General features: G+C 40.9%; 1 protein-coding gene across 2 annotated transcripts; it reads right to left on the bottom strand.

The window, feature by feature from the left end:
- Positions 1-2,819: 2,819 nt before the first annotated feature.
- On the bottom strand, positions 2,820-17,358 carry LOC102694551 (NAD-dependent protein deacetylase sirtuin-3). Of its 2 annotated transcripts, none has more exons than XM_015351859.2 (8): positions 17,227-17,358; positions 7,885-8,152; positions 6,642-6,833; positions 5,942-6,174; positions 5,143-5,243; positions 4,309-4,470; positions 3,862-4,074; positions 2,820-3,278 (listed from the first exon to the last, which is right to left on the bottom strand). In XM_015351859.2, exons 1-8 carry the CDS (start codon positions 17,315-17,317, stop codon positions 3,051-3,053), a joined length of 1,488 nt encoding a protein of 495 aa, XP_015207345.2. In that variant the 5' UTR covers positions 17,318-17,358; the 3' UTR covers positions 2,820-3,050. The 2 variants fall into 2 exon arrangements, with proteins under 2 accessions (XP_015207345.2, XP_015207346.2); XM_015351860.2 differs by lacking the exon at positions 17,227-17,358 and adding an exon at positions 8,828-8,882.
- Positions 17,359-18,978: the final 1,620 nt, after the last annotated feature.

Below are 18,978 nucleotides of genomic sequence, written 5' to 3'. Positions count from 1 at the left end.
CTAAGAAGCTGGAGGGGGGGGACACTGGAGCAGCACACTCCTTACCCTTAATACTGAGGATAAGAAAAGTCGGGAAGCTGCTGCTTACTTTGCAGGACACGCTTTGCCTGCGGGGACCGTCTGGGACAAACACTACTGTGATATGGTAACCCTCAGCTTTGCACACTCAGGGACTCTTCATACCGATCTCTTCACTGCCCTTGCAACGGTTCGGGTATCCAGTTGTCTCTGGAGGACAGGACTTGTGTCATCGGCCGACCATAAGCAAACCGACACTTTGGTAACCAAACTTATACAGAAACGTTTCTGTACATTTGGTGCAGCACATTACCTTGACCAACCTATTTCTAATAATGATGTATGGTCATGCCTGATGTAGTCCCAAGAATCACTTGTGCTAAGCACTCGTTTTAACTCTTACTTCAGGCTGAAGATACCTTAACCATCTCTGAGGTTTTGAAGGAGTTTAGAAATTAATCCTAAAATTAACTCTCATTCTGTATGGGAATTTACAAATACTTTGCCAGGGGCTGTTGTACATCTTTGCTTCTAAACAAAAACAGAGCAGTGAGTGGATTTCACAGAAATTACAAGCCTGCTGTTGGAAGCAACACCAATAGCAACACACTAAGAAAGAGTTAAAAACTTGACGTGGCTGATTTGAAAAGCAAATTTAAAAACTCCTCATTTTAGAGGAGAATTCAAAACAAGGCTGCTCTGCTATTGCCATGATTAACAAAATGGTAGGATACTTGCACTAAGACTGAAATAAAACCCATAGCTTCTGTTGATGCAATGAAGACAATAATATTGTACTACAGTTTTGAAGCTGGTACAAGTGTGAGATGGATCGATCCAAACCCATATGTTCAAAGTCTTTACAAACCCAAAAGCCAGTGCCCTCCTTCATCTGTTTGCAGATTTAAACGCTAAATTGCCAATTTCAAATGAAAAAACAATTACCTGTGTCTGTGTACTCTAGAGAATAAATTGAGACTTACTGATAACTTTGCATTCCGTTGAAAAAAAATCCAAAGTATCGGCCTCCCACAATAGTCCTGGAGGAAGGGCCTAGGGCTCTGTATAACTTTTGGAACACAGCAATTGTGTGAGGGCACCAATTTTACTAAAGAAATTATACTAAAGAACTGTTTGCATTACCTCCTCTTCCTGATTCAACACACACACACTGACAGCCAGATGTCAACATGCCAATGTGATTGGTCTTCTTATGTTCTATTAACTGATCTGAAAACCTGTCTCCCATTTTGGAACACAGCTATACATGACTGGCCGTGTCCCAGTTGTCCACTCTTGTGGTCTTGTGGCCTTCTCTTGGGTGTTCCCCCCAGGGTCTGTGAGGGCTGGGTGTCCCGTTTTTCATGTGTCTCACAGGGGTGCTCACCAGCGCCCCCTAAAGAGCTCTTTAGATGCCATTCTTGTGAGTCCACATCTGAGCAGACTTCACCGATGGGAATTACCCCCCCCCCCAATTCCTCAAGGAATGGTGACCTATCCAAGGAGAAGAAAACATTCAAGTGTAGTAAAATGTAACTTTTTTCCCCAGTTTTAAGACCCAAACTATTTTATTTAAAAACAACTGGGCTACTTTCAATTCACATGTATTCTAGGTTAGAAGTGTTGACACAAAGCTATTATTATTTCATTAACCAACCTCCCCATCTTGACTGAAGAATATTTGTTAACCGACAGTGTATTTTGTATGTGGAAAGACAAAGTATTTAATGGTGCAAAGCTGTGAATACACAGAGGGAGAGGCCAAGTTTTCCTTATTGAGCCTTAACCAGCTTGTGATGTCAGGCGAGGGCGTCCCAGTACCTTTTATATGCATCGCAGAAGTGCCATCCTGCAGGAAGGGCTCAGGATTCGGTGCAACTCTGAGCCATGGCAATTGTGTGAAGGCACCAAGGCTTTTACTAAAGACCACTTTCATCCAAGACGCACCCTGCCCCAGGACACTGACAGGAAGAAGGGTACTGTTTAAATTGTTACTCCCATTTTTCTATTTTTTTTTTCCCCCTCCAGGACACGGCTTCAATATTTTGAATGCATACAGTCATAGGAAGGGGTTCTGCAAATGAAAATTACTGGGTCCCATGCATGCTCCATCTTCTGTCAAGCCTTCGTCGCTCTAGGTATTAAACCTTCCTGATCTTTAAGATAGCCAATTTTCTCTGAAAGTACACATCAGTGCCTCTCTGCCGGTCGGCTGTCAGCACTGGGATAGTCCATCCTTTGTTCTGAAATAGAAACATCTCTTACAGTTCTGTAAGAAGCCACCCTTTGTGCCTGGAGGCCCTGTGAAAACACACACAGCAGGAACTGCACACTTGGGAGGTCACGCTTTCCATGCAAATGTGCTGCTGCCCATTCAGAGCTGCGCCTGTTCTGGATCCCTTATTACAGTTTCATGCACTTTGCTTCCAGGCGGGTTTTTTTAATCCGCAAATCGGGTTGAGCAAGTATTCCAATTTTCATTTAAACATGCAAATAATAATAATAATAATAATATTAGTTCCGTCATTATAACTGAAAAACAGTTGTCCCCGTGCCATCAATTAATTCAATAGAATGGCAGGTGACACTTCGAAGAAGCTTTAAATTGTCCAATTATGAACACATTTTAGATGCTAAGAACAGTTCGTTTTATAAATGGCATTAGTAAATCAGATTTTTTTCTCCCCATCCGATGGCAGGAAAAACTAACACAACTGCATAAAGTCAGGAGATTTAAAGCACAATCACACTTCATAATGGCCTTTAAAAGAAAACACATAAGTTGTTTAAGAACAGGGTCTTTAATAATGTTACTTTTTAAAAAAAGCAGATGATAATGACATTGCACCAAAAAAACAAAACAAGAAAAATGTTAATCTTGATAAAGGAAAAAGTCATAATTAACAATAAAGGACAGTGAGGACAGTAGCTCACTGTTCAGAAGAATAGAAAAATAGAGACTCTGATAAAATTTCAACACTCTCTAGGCCAGACAGTGACCTACTTGGGTATAAAAATGTGAAACTTGCAGCTTAATTACTGAGGCCTGAGCTGCTAGTGCTTTCAGTGTCCGAGTCAGAGGAAGAACTGTCTTCCGGAGCCGTTTTCTTCCATCTCTGCACAGCAGCCGGCCTGGATGTGCACTTCGTTCGCTCCTTTCCAGGGTTGGCACTCTTCGGCTTCACCTGTGCCGAGGGCACAGCTTGAGGGGGCACCTTGGGGGACACTCTGCTACTCACAGACGGGTGGCCATTAGTCACCTACGTATGTAAAAATAAAACCGGTTTTAAAGTTCCTTGTAAAAATGTGTATGTAAAAAAACAAAAATAAGTATCACTATAATATCCTACACATGCAGATCTTTTCCCGTTATTCCAATTTAACTCTTCCTGTATGCTCATGTCTACATACTGATATATCCTGGAGGTAAAATGGGATGCCGAGATCCTCTTCGATCTATTTTTGTCTTTCAAGGGGTGATGCTGTTTTACACTCTGGTTGTTCTGTTAACTCGATACATTTCGAATGATTTGTGAACACGCAAAACGGCAGCTCTCTGTGAAATTTGCTCTGAAAACATCCAATTCCAACAGCAGAGCACCCCTCCTCCTTGGACTCGATTTCGATTTTTGTATTAATGGTGCAGCTTGCCTTTTCAACTAGGTCAATGACCTCTTCTAAAAAAAAGAAGGTTTAGGACATAAAACTAGAAAAATATTACAAGAAGCAGATGACTGATATTTATAATTAAGTCAACCAAAGCTTGATACTGAAAGCGCATTTCTGTTTGCCTGAAGTGGTTACTTGTGCTCAAGAGCATGGGAGGGAAATGGTTGAGCTTACCACACATTCGTGGCGTCTGATCAGGTCTTCAATCTCCTCATGCCATCCTAGATGCCGAGCAAACATTTTTACACCGTCCACCAGGTCTCCCAGCTCCATGAAGTCGGTTCTCTTTAATGGGATCTTCTGAAACGGACCTATTGGATCTCGATTCAGCAGGAGACGAGGTACAGTGGCCTTCACAGTATTGACAATGCTGGCAAAAGGTTCAATCTGCAGGAGGAAAATCGCTTTAAGTATTAAGTACAAGTTTCATTGGAGGATTCTTTAAAAATTTTAAACACATTTTATCATGTCCTGGTTACCTTACACACCATAATCAGACCAGAACATTAATAACTTAATACATACTGCTGTATAATCAGCGTATTGCCATGATAACTATAAACCCTTTTTGGCTATTTTGACACTTAACAAATTTTGTACCTCTTCAATAAAACATCTCACCTGTAGGGATGTTCCCATTATGATAAGTAAATCAGCTTTGGGAAAATCTTTGGTGTGCAAGAAGAATTTTTTGGGCAGATCTTCTCCAAAAAACACAACATCCGGTTTTACCGTTCCTTGACAATTTTTGCATCTTGGGACCTTGTTGCTCAATATCAGTTTCTGAAGCACAAAACAAAAGAACTGGCTGAACAAAACAGGTGATCGTGTGTGTGAGGGGGTAGTTACAGAAGTTCATTGCATCATGTAAAAAAGGTAAAGGAAAATGAACTGAAACTTCAGAGAGCTAATTTCAACGCCATAATCCTAGCACAAGTCTAGTCTTTCTAAATCCCAGAAAAACATCTAGTTAGGAAAATGTAATCAATCATGTTTTTGGTCTACATTCGCCATAGTGCTTGGAAATCAGCTGTGTAAGATATTCAATTTACCATATTTAAGATAAGACCACTTTATTGGCCATATACAATTTCTTGCATTAGGAATTTGTCTTTTTGCATACCCCAGCTTGCTCTCCATGAGAAAAACAGACGGGGAGAGAGAAGCTGGGGGTCAGAGCGCAGGGTCAGCCATTTATACAGGGCCCCTGGAGCAGCTGTGGTTAAGGGCCTTGCTCAGGGGCCCAGTGGAGTAGGATTCCTCTACCGGCCGCAGGATACGAACCGGCAACCTTCCAGCCACAGGAGCAGATCCTGAGCCACAGAGCAGCGCTCCGCAGAATATTTAACACAGAATGTTTGCAGCTAGCCTCACGATGTGAGACTCAAATGAAACACTGGTATTTTCTAACTGTGTATTAGAAGGCTTGAACGGTTCCTTTCTCTTCCTTTTCACCTTTGCTTCGGTCACTGGGAATTTTGTGTAGCACAAATGACAGGACGCAGAGGAGAATGTCCCATGAGCCTCCACAAGCTTCTCTTCTGGGATCCCAGAAACTGTGCCGAACAACAAAGACAAACGAGCGCTGGTGATCATTTAAATGCAATTCTTTGGTTCCCTTTGGTGTGGGATGTTGGCTTTGCTAACTTCACCAGGCTAAACCAGCTTCCAATGGATGGGTAGATCGGGATGAGAAAACTAATCATTTCAGAAAAGTATAAAGAGAACTCAATTCAAATCATTCAGATTTAGAATTAAGTGCCTTACATGCAGTACTACCATTAAAAACCAAAAACTGCACATGGTCTCAGTACTGACTGTTGCTATATCAGGATGTACAGTAACAAAGAAGCACAAATGACAAGCCCAGCCCTTTACTACAGTATCAAGTACCCATTTTATTACTGTTACTTTTTCATACCATCTGATCATCACCTGGCACCTCCTCACGAACCACCAGTATACACAGTTAGATCTCATAAATCACAAAATGTTGTGCATTGTAGTTTCAGAAAGAGAGACTTCCAGAGTTCTCAGTATCTCAGTACGATTCAGTTCAGTATAGCCATTTCTGTGACTTGTACTGTACTGTTTCTGTTACTGAATTGCTGCATTACTGTAAATAGATTTACTTTGTAAAACCACTCCTACGTAAGCATTCGTACTGTGCTCATTTTTAACACCTTGTTACGAAATACCTCAAGTGAGGATGCCAAAAAATTTAAATGGAAAAAAAAACATGCTTTATTCTCACTTCTCTCCAAGCCATCGATGTTCTGGGTGTACATTCTCAGCAGCAACCCTTTCTCATGCAGCATCCTCACAAAGTAGTGGACATAGTTGGGCCGGTAGCATCCAGGGTAGAGTTCTTTGGCCAGAGAGAAGAAAGGCTGAGGATCACAGGTGAAGTAGTCAATGTCAAAAATGGCTTCTGGATAAGGGATGTTGTACTTCTGTAAATTCGCATACAGCCCGGATTCTGGGGTCCTAGCAGGGATGAACACAATACAGGAGAATGAAGAAGTAGTACAATACTACACCGTGCAGATCTTTAGCTTTGTGTTTAATTGTTTCACATTTTTTGCGAGGCTTTATGCTTCAGCAATGACAGTCCCTTTATCATCCGTCTTTGGGAACGAAAACATTTCCCCGGTAATACAGAGGGAGGAAACACCGGTCTCAGGCTTTCAGTTTAAAATACCAATTTTTTCCCCTTCACACTCACAAGCAGTTCATGTCAAACAGACGGCAGTGGGTAAAGTCCTCACCTCACCACGGGTAGAATAAAGCTCTCTACACGCATTGCTAAAGAGAATAATTTTGCCCAGTCCACATGGAATAGATCATTTAGATCAGTTTATCCATGAAACATTTCCTTTTGGAATAGATCAATTGACCGAGGACCCGATGTCATTCTGCAGTCACGGACAAGCACAGACTACGTCCCCACTAACCTGAAGTCAGGTATGCCACTTGCAGTGCTGATCCCAGCACCGGCCACCACAATGATATTCCTGCAAGGTCTCTGCTGTATCAGTCTAGCGACGTCCTCCAGGTTTCTCAGCTGGCTGGGAGCTCTGCGGGGGTTTGCAGCTGCAGAGTGTTTAGGTGCCGAAACTCCGCTACCTCTCGGGGGTCTTGCACTCCTGACGGAGCAGGACCAGACACTGAGATCGTCACATCACTGTGCTGTGGGGAGAGAGCAGTCTCCCCGATTCACTGTCTCGGCTGTTAACCCCCACATGGGGGAGCAGGGGTTCAGGACAGTCCAGAGAAACGCAATGTTAAACATCTACAGAGGAGGATCAGCTGCTCCTGTAACTTCTTGGCAACTGAAAGGAAGGGCCAACACGACTGTACTTTAATGTGAATTAACAAACACAAACCAGAGGACACAAGTGCAAATTATGTGCCAAAATATTTTGAAAGCCAAGCACAAATTTTAAAAAACTGAGAAGAAGTGGAATGTCTTTACACAATTGGTTGTGGGAGTATGGAACATCTTACCAACTTGTTCTTCACTTCTTTCAAGGAAAGACTTCATAGGATCTTTGGATCAATTAGTTACCCAATAAACTAGAAGAAACCAAATGCTCTCCTCTGCTTTTTGTGTATTACAATCCCACTGTAGTAGTAACAAGGTCAGCTTCTTATGCAAACAACATGTTTACTTACTGTATATGTTGAAATCTGAGTGTAACACGGAAACTGAGCCATTGTTTTAACAGGTAAAAGAACTGTCTAACATGAACCATGCCATTTCTCCATTAGGAAAATTCAAAAGAAACCATGCATTCATTTTCTCAGATTATCCAAGATTTTTCATGTTGAAATTAGCCAAAGTGCATTTATTTATGAAACTCAGGCGAGATCCCTGTTCTATATGCGAGGCTCACAGTGCTATCGGTGAGTGAACCTCTGGGACTGGGCTGTGCTCAAAGACAAGAACTAGAAGGCTAACATCTAACCACACTTCCTCATTCGCCCCTGTGGGGATGGGGTTTGTAGTTACCAGACAATGTGAAAAACACATAATTTACTGATTCCAAATCAGGAGTGTATAACTAAATACATGTATTTTCTAATGTGCTAAAAAGTATAATGCATATGAATGAATCCAAGCTACAAGTCCATCCATGCATAAAACACCAGGCTTAAACTTGCCAGTGAATTTACTCAAATTATTTCCATTGTTACCTGTTCTGCTTCTCAGTAAAAGTCAGCTGGCCCAGGTTTCTGACCAAGGCTGTTTCTAAGGACTTGGCTGGCTCCATCTTGTGATTCTGCCGATCATCCTCACGGGCTCTCCTCTTGTCATCTGAAGTCTTCGAAGCTGCTGCCACGATCCCAGATCTGTGTTCTTTCGCTCTTGTGTTTGCAGGACACTTCCTTGTGGGCTTGCTGGAGCACAGCTGTGAAACTGGGCTGCTTTCTGAGCTCCACGTGCTGCTGCTCATCTTCGAGCCTAGTAACAGAACAGCTTGGTATGTACATTATTTTTCAAAAAGAAGACCAATAAGTTGTACTTTAGTGTTGAGAGCCTGTGATAGAAGCTTATTTGTTCCAACCAAATGCAAAAGCACTCTTACGTTTTAGGGGTATCTTATTTTTAATTATAAAAAAGTTTAAAATAGAAAGAAAAGGTCACTTTGAACACGTATACACCAATGTGTCAATCTTAATGTGGCCAGTCAGATGCTGAGTAGCTGCATAGTCTTCCTGTATGTTAATTTGAGGCGATCGGGTAAATGTAGCAGTGATCAAATGATAGTTTTCAGTTTTGCCAAAGGCTAAGTAATCCAAGAAGAAAACATTGTATCGAGGCTGATAAGGCTATTAATTTTTTTTAAAGATTTCTTAAAGTTGGCACAACCCCACGAAGTCGGGTTGTTATTGATGAGACCAGGCCTCCCCTGTCTTTCCCGCAAATAACAGCCCGTGACCCGCTAGGAACACGCAGGCTCGTCTGCGAAGGAGGCCCAGCTCCTGATTCAATGCCCATACTCCTGTCCGAGTGCCATGGAGCCTGAAGGGTGGCAGACAACGAGTTGTAGCAGGAAAGGGGAATCGCAAGACAAATGACAATTCAATATTGTGGAGGAGTACAGTAATTATCTTTTGAAATTCTGATAAAGCTTACCTGGACACTTAATGCCCAAGAGTGCAGTTGATCGTGGGAGGTTCTGTTCGATAAAAAAAAACTACATCTTAAATATAAGATGGTAGAAAGAACTGCAAAAAATTAAGATCAGAAGGCATTTTATCTATTAAAGATCTGTAAGTTAATTTAAAACAGCATTACAATTGACTAATGTGAAGACAATGCTGATTAATCAAAGCAAACCATGAAGCACCAGTAATGAACCTTGTGGCTGAATGGTATAAGATATACAGTACAGTAGTTTTAATTCAACATTTATAGAATTCTCCATAAAAAACACCACCAATATGGAGAGTTTAATGTTTAGAAAGTCAAAGCCCTCTCCAAACTGAACTCTAGATGCTCATAAACACTGGCTTGCTCCTGCTGCCCCTTCCTTAAATTAGAAAGTTTGTGATTGTTCCTTTGGGTGAAAATTATTTTTGTTGAACAGCATTCATTTAATTTGTCCAGTTTAGCAGAAGACGCAATTCCCAGACACCTGCTAAATTTGAGATAAAGTGAAACTAAGCTGCAAGTTGGTGATTTTTACTGATGATACAGTGTGTCTGTGAAGATAAGATGGTACAGTCAGCAGTGAAAGTCACCTCAAGCCTTACCCAATACTGTAAATACAGATAAAAGAGTAGAACCCAGGATGGAAACTTGGGGTACACCCATAATTACTGGAGGTTAGGCAACACAATGTGAGATTTTACACACTGTATATAGGTTTGTAAGCAACACTGAAATCCTAAAAGGGAGTTCATATTGAGACCAATGTTATGCAGCCTTTTTTTTAATAACAGAGAGTGATCCACAGTGCAGAAAGCCAAGACTGTAGAGATAGCTGCCCAAGTGTAAGTTTTGTCAAAAGCCATCAAAACATCACCAAGAACTTGAAGGCTGCTATAACATATCTAAGCCCAGAATGTAAACCAGCTAGCATGCTGAAAGCATATGAGAATATATAACAGCCCTCTAGAAATTAGAGTTATTTTTTTCTATGGGCTTAGAAATCCCAGGCAAAACGACTACAGCTCAATAGCGGTTAGGGTGTGACTTATCGCCCCCTTTGAAACAGGCACAAGGAGGATGGACTTCATTCTGCTGGGATTTCAGCCCTTTCAAAAGGGGGATTGAATAAGCTTCTAAAGAACATCTATTTGGTTATAAAAAGCACCTGGAAAATGCAAATCATGGTTGCGGTGCTCTGAACCAGCACTTGTTTGTAGGAGGAGCTGAGCTGGAACATGACTTGTAACACAAGCAGCGATACAAAAGTCTTCTTTTTGAGAGGCCCATACTATTGTGGATGGAGGGGGGGATGGGGGGTGGGGGGTGGCATTCATGTATAAATCTTAATTTCGTAAAATACTGTAGAATGTGGAAGTAGACAAACCAAAGATTTGATGGAGTCACATCCATGCTGAAGTGGTGCGTTTTTATTCACTCCTTAATATTTTCAAGACTTACTGAAAAAATGGAGTTGTGAATAAACATTTGAAATACCTTGGTTGCAGTCAAATGGTAATTAATGGCTAAATGCAAATGTGAGAGTCACCTGGGTGACTGACACTACAGCGGATCTGTATTTACCACATGCTCAGTGCTTTTTCCTTCTTTCCGCAGGGCGAGTTTTGTTTTTTCAGCCTTGCGGCTTCCAACCCTTTGGGGTTCACACAGTGTTTCAGGCCTTGAACTTTTCCACTCCTTTCCCCTCAATAGCTACCCAACCCATATTTAAAAAGCAGTTACAATAAAATTATAGCTCTCCGCTTTGTTTCTCTCCCTTTGGCCCGTGAAAGGCCGAAATGTTTTAAAACTGTCACCTCCACACAAAAGGTAATGGCGGTAATATATTTAGTTTCCCCCTTTAGTGGCTTTCACTGCCGCTATGCTAATACAAACCCCACAGCTGTAGATACTTTATGGTCAGGGAGTGGGGAGAGGGAAAGCTCTGAATGAGAAGGGGGAGGAACAGGAGCCCAGATTGACTGTGTGTCAACAAATGCAGCTGGGAAAGAAAGGAACGGCCCCTCAAAGGCCTCAATAAGCTAAAGAAGAAGAAGGAGGGAAAGAAAAACTTGGAAAGATAAATGACGTGGAGGCGGAATTCAATAAAGGCAGACCAAGAGAAAGAGGGAGGGCAGCGCTTAACACCCAGGATCTTTTCTGTGGCCTCACGCGGCTTCCAGGAGAAGCAAGTGAAACTGGCAAGAGGAGAAAAGCAAGAAAAATAAAAGTATGGCAGCTGTGTCAGTGGTAGAGGGAGGTGCATCCCCTAAGACAAGGACGAAGAAAAAAAAAAACGAGCAACGGCTTCTGGAGAGAACCTTCCTCCTTGCCCCAGAAACTTTAGCAAACGGCGAGAAATACAAGTCATCAAGAATTAAAAAAAAAAAAACACTCTAAAAATCCCTTTTGAGTCCTCCAAGGCCCGCTGTGAGGAACGCTTTGATGGCTGCAGTACTTCGGCGTGCTTCACTCAGCGCTTCTTTGACTGTGCCTTGTTGATGTAAAAAAAAAATATGCAAATGAAATAAAATATCCTAAAAAGACTTAAAGCTGCAATGCACTTTGGTCTGTCCTTTTCAATCCTTGCTTCTAGAATCCTAATTGTGGTTAAATACCTTTCACCTTCGTCAAACCAGGACACCACTGAGCTAACGTACTGTACAAAATCACACAGTTCATCAAAATGCTTTTCTTTTACCCACGTCTACTTCAGTGTCATGAGTTAGAAATACGGGAGTTACAGGATAATCCCAAACCCGCTGGACGTTTCACAATGCAGGCTGTGGTGTGAGCACCAAATGTCAAGTATTGTCTTCAGCTTTTAAAAGTGGAACGTTTCCACTGAGATACGAGATTCCTTCACACTTTGCAATAAGAGTTGGTTAATGTCAGCAGTTGTTCGTTTTTCACTTCTGTCCAACGACAACCAGCTCCTTCCCGCCGTCGTGCCGTCACCCAGCATGCAAGATTTTACGCAACTTGTCATATAAAAAGATGAGGTTAAGAATAAGGCTGTCGGTTCCAGGCAATCTGTGAGCACTCTGAGCTCCGTGGACGGACGTGCTCCCGGGGGATGGGTCACATCTGTCCTGAACACTTGAGACGTTGTGCTCGAAGGGTTAAATCAGCTTGGCTGCTCCCAGCTCTACCCCCTTGGACTTTCACTGAGCCGAACAATGAAAGCGAAAATCAGTCCCTTCCAATTAGAAGAGAATAAACGTCTCATCCTGCCGGCGCTGAACCCTGAATAACAAAACACCTACAAGAGAGCAATAAACTACGCAACAGAATGCAGATTCTGTAAAAGGAAATCGCCCTCGTCTCAAGAGTGAAGTAAAGACCACCACTGGTAAAAGTCAGGCATAACTACTTATCTCTTTAAATTTATTTCTATTCATATATAAATGTGAATATTTAGTGTTATTTCAATGGTCATAACCTAAGTATGCCGTTTGGCACATTGGTCCTAACCTTTCTAATATTCGTTAGCACTTGTTATGGAGGTCATGTGGCTTTTTGACTCCAAGGCACAGCTGTCCTCCAGTTCCTCGCGTCCAAAGTAAAAATCTTGCTGGGGCAGCAGTGTTGCTCTACCGCTCTAGTCAGCCACAGATATGGTCACTGGACTTAATTCTGCAGCAGAGTTAAATGAACACTCCTAACTGCATGCAGTTGGCTCAAGCAGGTGTGCATATAGAGCCATACCTGGTCAAATAAAACCGTGCATTTCAGCAGTATCCTTAAAACAATGCTTAACAATCAGTGTCCCACTTTTCTTAAGCTTTTAGGGCCAATAAAGGTAAAAGATTAGAGGGGAAACAATGTATGCTAATGTCCACCCACACCATTTTTAAAAGGTCAGACTTACAGCTGAAAGTTGTATAGAAGCTGTCCCCTCTAAAGAAAGACTTAACTAGCCAGGAACAGGCTTAACTCAGGAGAGGAAAAACTAACACTGTCACTAGGATATGGAGAAACCATGGTGAGGAACTAACAACCACAACAGCACAGAGGAATGAGCAGCCAGCAGCTGCTCAGTGGGCTTTTATCATGCAATGCAGTATGTGCAGCTCGAGATGCACTGAACGATTGTTGAAATGATGTAGACAAATTGACTCAAATTAGTTTAGCATGGGCCACGCAAAGTTTAAATCTCCAGTGCCCTGATGCATAGCAACAGCTAAGAGCACATGACCTTTCAGAGACAGTAAGCTTGGAGACCACAAAAGAATGAAGCCCATTCAAACCAAAATATTGCCATAGACCAAATCCAATGCTGTGATCACAAAAAGCCACACAAAGTTATTGTAAAGTTATAGATGTTGCATGTCAAAGAGCCCGACACAGCCATTATGAGGTGGGGTTTATGATGGTAAGAGAGAAAAACGTCTTGTATGTAATTATGCTGTTTGATGCTTCTCTAATCCCTTGATTGTTACTTAATGACAAATAAATCCCTGAAGAATTGAGAAAAGATTAAAAGGATTTTGAGATCGACTCCCCCCCTCCTCCTTTTCCATTCAGTCAAACTGTTCTCGCCCTTTTTTTCTTCCCTAAATCCGACCAATACAATTCCTTGTGGCCTGTGACACCCAGAGACCACCAGGAGTGAGCTTCTCATTTTAGTTACAGTAATCTAATTATAGCTGGCCTTCAATGCACAGCCTGCTCCAGTGCTTAGGGTTTGGCAAAACCCTTAGCCTTGTTCCCTGAAGGTGGACTTTAATCCTTTTAAATTCAAGTGCTTCAAGAGGAAACAAAATCTTTCTGGTCATAACACTAAAAAAAAAAAAACTCAGATGATGGGATGACTTCATTAGGAGAGGTCCAAATAAAAACTTATTTTCTGCAACTAATACTTGTTTTATCAAGTTAACAAGGATGTTGCTACAATCAGAGCTCTGAAAAGTTATACCTTAATCCACACCAGAAATTATTTCATTTCAAAGTAATCAGTGTGTTGTGAGCATCATCTACTTTAATAGGTTTGAAGGAGCTAATAAAAACACTCTACAAGCACAATGCCATACAAAAAAACAGGCAGACAAAACCCTATTTAACCCTCTGGTCACTGCCAAGCATAATGTGTGTTTTCCCTGAAATTCTATTTTGAGGAACTGCTGGCAACTTGCCCTCAGAAGTCGCCTCTCCCAAATTTTTCAGACAGGCTAGGCAGGTTTCCATGGAAATGAAACCCCTGCTTCATGAGAGCAAAGTTGACTGTTATCCTTTTTTCTCTATCACAAGATATTAGTTAATGTAACAGTGCTGTACTGCCTGATATATTAAACTTGAAAATATAATCGGATCATTTTACTTGTGAATTTCAGATTGTTTATTATTGAAGTTGATGCCAAATACAAAAAGATCAGTGCTTAATTGAGAATACAAAGGAATTCCTCAAGGCAATTTTATAGCTAGCTGACTCCTTTCAGCAGAGTAACAGTTAATTTATGTATTCCAGCGCAGGAGGCATGGTGGTGCAGTGGCTAGCATTCCTGCCTCGTTGTGCTGGGGCCCTTAGTTCAATTCCAGTTGTGGGGTTCTACCTCTGGGGAGTTTGTATGTTCTCCCCATGTTGGTGTGGGTTTCCTCTGAGTAACTATACAAATAAAGGTTTGTTCCATGCTTTAAGAGAAGAAAACAATGTTTTGGCTGTGAAGCCTTCATCACCTGAAGAAGGCTCCACGGCCGAAACATTGTTTTTCTTCCCTTCTCTTTTCAGCAAGGAACAAACCTCTACTTGGTTCTCTGCAGCCTACACATGCATTCTATGCCTAAAGGAACCTTCTGAGGTGGCAAGCAATTCTTAGCAATCAGCGACTGCAAATTAATATTGAATTCAAAATGTACAAGCATTTCCTGCAAAAATACTGCAGTTTTGGGTTCTGTTAGCAAACATGATACAACAGATTGATTAATTTACCTGCATAAACAGTACATTAAACAGAACTGGTACACAACCAAACCGCATACCTTTGATGGAAGATATTTATTTTTGCATCCGATGCATTTAACATGCCCTTTATTTTGATTAAATAAGTATAAATATGTAAAATATTGTCTCAAAAGAAAGCTTCCTTAATGTAGACTTAAATAAAAGCTCAAGTGGATATAACAACTTAAGTAGCAGTAGCAATTAGAATTATTACACAAAGTTCTGTAATACATTTATATACATGACAAAATTTGGGGTTTCTGGCAACAGGTTTTTAACAAAACGCCAACAGCACTGTTTGCAAAGATAGTGAATTATATGACCTTGGCCATATATTGAACTAATACAACAGCAATGCAAAAAAGATATGCCTTTTGAAACAAGAATTAAACTGAACTTATTTTTTTCTTTAACCAGAGCAGCTGGTTAACAGATCATAGAGTGTATGCGATTTGTATCATTAAGTCACCAAGACAAAAAGGGTTATCTATATAGTACCAGGATCTCCTTATAATACTGAGAAAATACAGTGAACAGGGCTGCCACCTGCTGCATTTCTAGAGCATTACAGATAGGACCAAACTTAGCATTGTTTGTGCATACAGTACCTTCTTCCAGTGGAAGACGACATCAGCTTTAAGTGGGACCCTTTAAACATTCTTGAAGAAGGTGTTCATTACTACTTTAATCATCCACCTCATCTCTTTTTTATTTTTTATTTTTTACCAAAGCATCTAATAGCCAATTTAAATAGTATTAAAGACAGCTTTAATGTGATGGCAGCCAGTATGCTGCTGGAGAGCAGAGTGATGAAGCCAGTTCAGAGATGGGGATTAATAGGAGGCTGTGATTGGTAAAGGCCAATGGGAAATCTGGTCAGGACTCTGGGGTAACACCCCTACTCTTTTCAAGAAATTCCACCCCAGGCTTGTATGACTTGGCCTCCCTTGCGATGAGACGTAAAACTGAGGTCCTGATTCTCCATGGTTATTAAAAATCCCAGGGCGTTTCTCGAAAAGAGTAGGGGTGTTAACAGGGTGTCCTGGACAAATTATCCCCTTTACCAATCATGGCCTCCTAATAACCCCCATCTCTAAACTGGCTTCATCACTCTGCTCTCCTCCCCACTGAGAGCTGGTGTGTGGGGAGAGTACAGGTGGACTCTGGCTGCTATCTCATCATCCAGGTGGGGCTGCACACTGGTGGAGGGGAATCCCCATTACCTGTAAAGAGCTTTCAACGGAGTGTCCAGAAAAACACTGGAAAAGTGTCTAGAAATCTGTAAGGAATTATTCATTTCAATGGCGAAGCTATACAGTGCGCAAGTGAGTATGATCGAATCCCAGCAGGAGCAGCATAGAGCTGCACCAATTACCTCCAGAAACAGGGAATTATGATGAACTTATGACTGACTGTCATTATTAAATTGCTCACAATTCTTCCCTCCGATTTGGATTGTGTTCCATGCAGTGCCTGAATGATAGTCATACAGCTGGTGATGGACACCAGTGCATTTGGGCATCAGCCAATAAGAACAGCAATATCACCCAGGGATGAGCTGAAGCTGCTGTTACTTCTTTATATTTCATCTTGTGAGGATTAAAGGCACCAGAATGATTTGTTTGTTCCAAAGTAATCACTTCATGGCAGCAGAAAAGCTGTGCTTGACTGCAGGTTCACTACCATAGCATACAATAAATCCCTCAATCAGTCAATTGCACAGTAGGTTAGGTTTTTTAGCTCATGCTAATAGAGGTGCAAGTAGTAAACAAAAAGTTTTATCACAACATTGTGACTTACTTGCCGCAAAAGCTCAGACCTATTTACTAGCAGCAGTATTCAACAATAAGCTGCTACCCTGCAATATATACTGTACATCTCATCACCCTCCACCATATTGGGAAACTACGGCTTCCGGCAGAGCTACAGGAACCTCAACTCCACCACTATGACGTCAGCCACCGTGAGATAAGCGCTTTCATGTGGCCACCTGCCGGCGGAAAGTGGGACTGTCGCAGAAAATAAGGCTAATTTGTACGCTGTGCTTTTAGAAACACCAGTGTTTGCTATCCTACATCAACAGTACAAAATAAATAGTAAGACTTGAAATATAGCACTCCTAATATATCTTTAAAACTCAAACTTTATTTCTAGCAAATAATGCTTTAGATTTTTGGTTATCCAGATCAGTTATTTACACTTTGAAACCAAATGCGAACACGATACAGGTTAATGGCATACATTTTCCGCACAGTGGGCAAAAATGAGAAAAACCGGGAGTAAGACTACAGCAGAAACGCCTTTTAAACTGAAAACCCTTTAAAGAATTTACAAAATGGATGCCTAGACATTGAATACAAACACTAGAATCTCGCCAATATCGTCTTTTGAACGCCTATCAGGTAAATTTGGGATATTCTTTAAATATTAAAAATAAAATTACCTGTTACTGTTCTTGTAGACATCATTGGTGATGAAGTTCCTTTTTTTTTTTTACAGAAATCAATTCTAAAGCGGCACCATTCATACAACATGAACTAAACTACTATTTGCTCCGCTAAGTCTCCTCTCTGCTGCACCTGTTTTATTTTATACGTCACCATAGCAGCGAAATTTAGCGTCCGGAAATAGGTCACAACATCCACCTTTTTTAAAGACCAGTTCTTTGGCGAATCTAATGCACAATTCATCGTGTTTGGATTTTAAACGTGATTTTAAGGCCCTTAAAGCTCAAAAGAGCAAAACAAGTTTTTTAGTGTTTATTTCCCCTCCACAAAGTAGTACCACTCTCTAGCGGAGCATTTTTAACTACTGTGTGCCGAAATGCCCCCAATATTCCTTATTTAACGCTTATTTAAAATAGAAAGAGTTACAGTTCCGCAAAACTACAGAAAAATAAAGGATTCCAAGGTGAAATAACAGCAAGTCGTGCATCTGTGTCTTTATTTTACTCAGAAGGCAGAATATCTAATTCATTGGCCGTAAAACTTTAAATATATCACGTTTCTGTATTTAAATGCACAGATTTGTAGTTGGTGTAATTTCATTATTTGTATTATAATGTTATTTGATAACAAAATTAGAACATGGATGATGCTGTAAAACAACACGTTACACATAATTAATAGAAAGAAATACACTTTCAGCATTAAAATCTGGTTCCTTTGAATCTCGAGTGATTGCACAGTCCGTTGAGCTCAATGCAGACGTCAAGCAGCTGTTGCCTCAATCGGATATGCATCCCCCAAAAAACTGTTGAACTCTGATATTGACATAAAATGAACGCACCCCGTTACTTATGGTCACTTGAAATCACTGTGTTGAATACAAAACAATGATTGTGTTATGATATTGTAGTGTTCTGTAACATTGGCATTAGACTGTCGAATAACCCTTTTTAAATAGAATAACTGTTGCATAGATATTAACACAGCAGTGCGAAAATAAATTCTGAATACATTCAATTATAATAAAGCACAATGGGAAAGAGAAATGTGAGTAACAGTCAAACTGAGATTGAACTAAACAGAACTGTAGTTTGTGTAGTTCAGTATAAGAGTATACAGTCTCGTGGGTAGCTGAGAGAAATGGAAATCTAAACAGTTGAGCTTTGAGTTATGAGGAAGGGTCTATGGCTTTTTCATCAACACTGGCACTTTACACCTGCTGTTAGAAATGTGTTCGTTACAAACTGCTGATGCAGGTGTTTCCTCCAACAACCGTTACATACTGTATGTGTGAATACATACCAACACAATGAGTAATGAGCTTCCAAAGAAATTTCTATGCATGTACAGTGCCCATAGAAAGTCTATACTCCCCTTGGAATTTTTCACATTTTATTGGGTTACAGCATGGAACCATGATGGATTTAACTGAGACGTTTTGCCACTCAACAACACAAAGTACCCTATAATGTCGAAGTGAAAATAAAACCAGACATTTTACTAAATTAATAAAAAATAAAAAACAGAAAATAATTGAATACATAAGTATTCACCCCCTTGCTTTGACACACCTACATTACCTCTGAAGACACCAACTCTCTTCTCCAAGTCACAGAATTACTTGACTGGAGTCCACCTGTGTGCAGCTGTGGTGTTTCACATGATTTCAGAATAAACACACCTGTCTCTGGGAGCTTCCTCACTTAGTGCATTTCCGAGGAAACACTACACCATGAAGACCAAGGAAC

The sequence above is a fragment of the Lepisosteus oculatus genome, chromosome 7 (assembly GCF_040954835.1).
Source record: "Lepisosteus oculatus isolate fLepOcu1 chromosome 7, fLepOcu1.hap2, whole genome shotgun sequence".
Classification (NCBI taxonomy): domain Eukaryota; kingdom Metazoa; phylum Chordata; class Actinopteri; order Semionotiformes; family Lepisosteidae; genus Lepisosteus; species Lepisosteus oculatus.
Note: the sequence above shows the minus strand (reverse complement) of the source record. Positions and strands in the feature narration are given on the sequence as shown.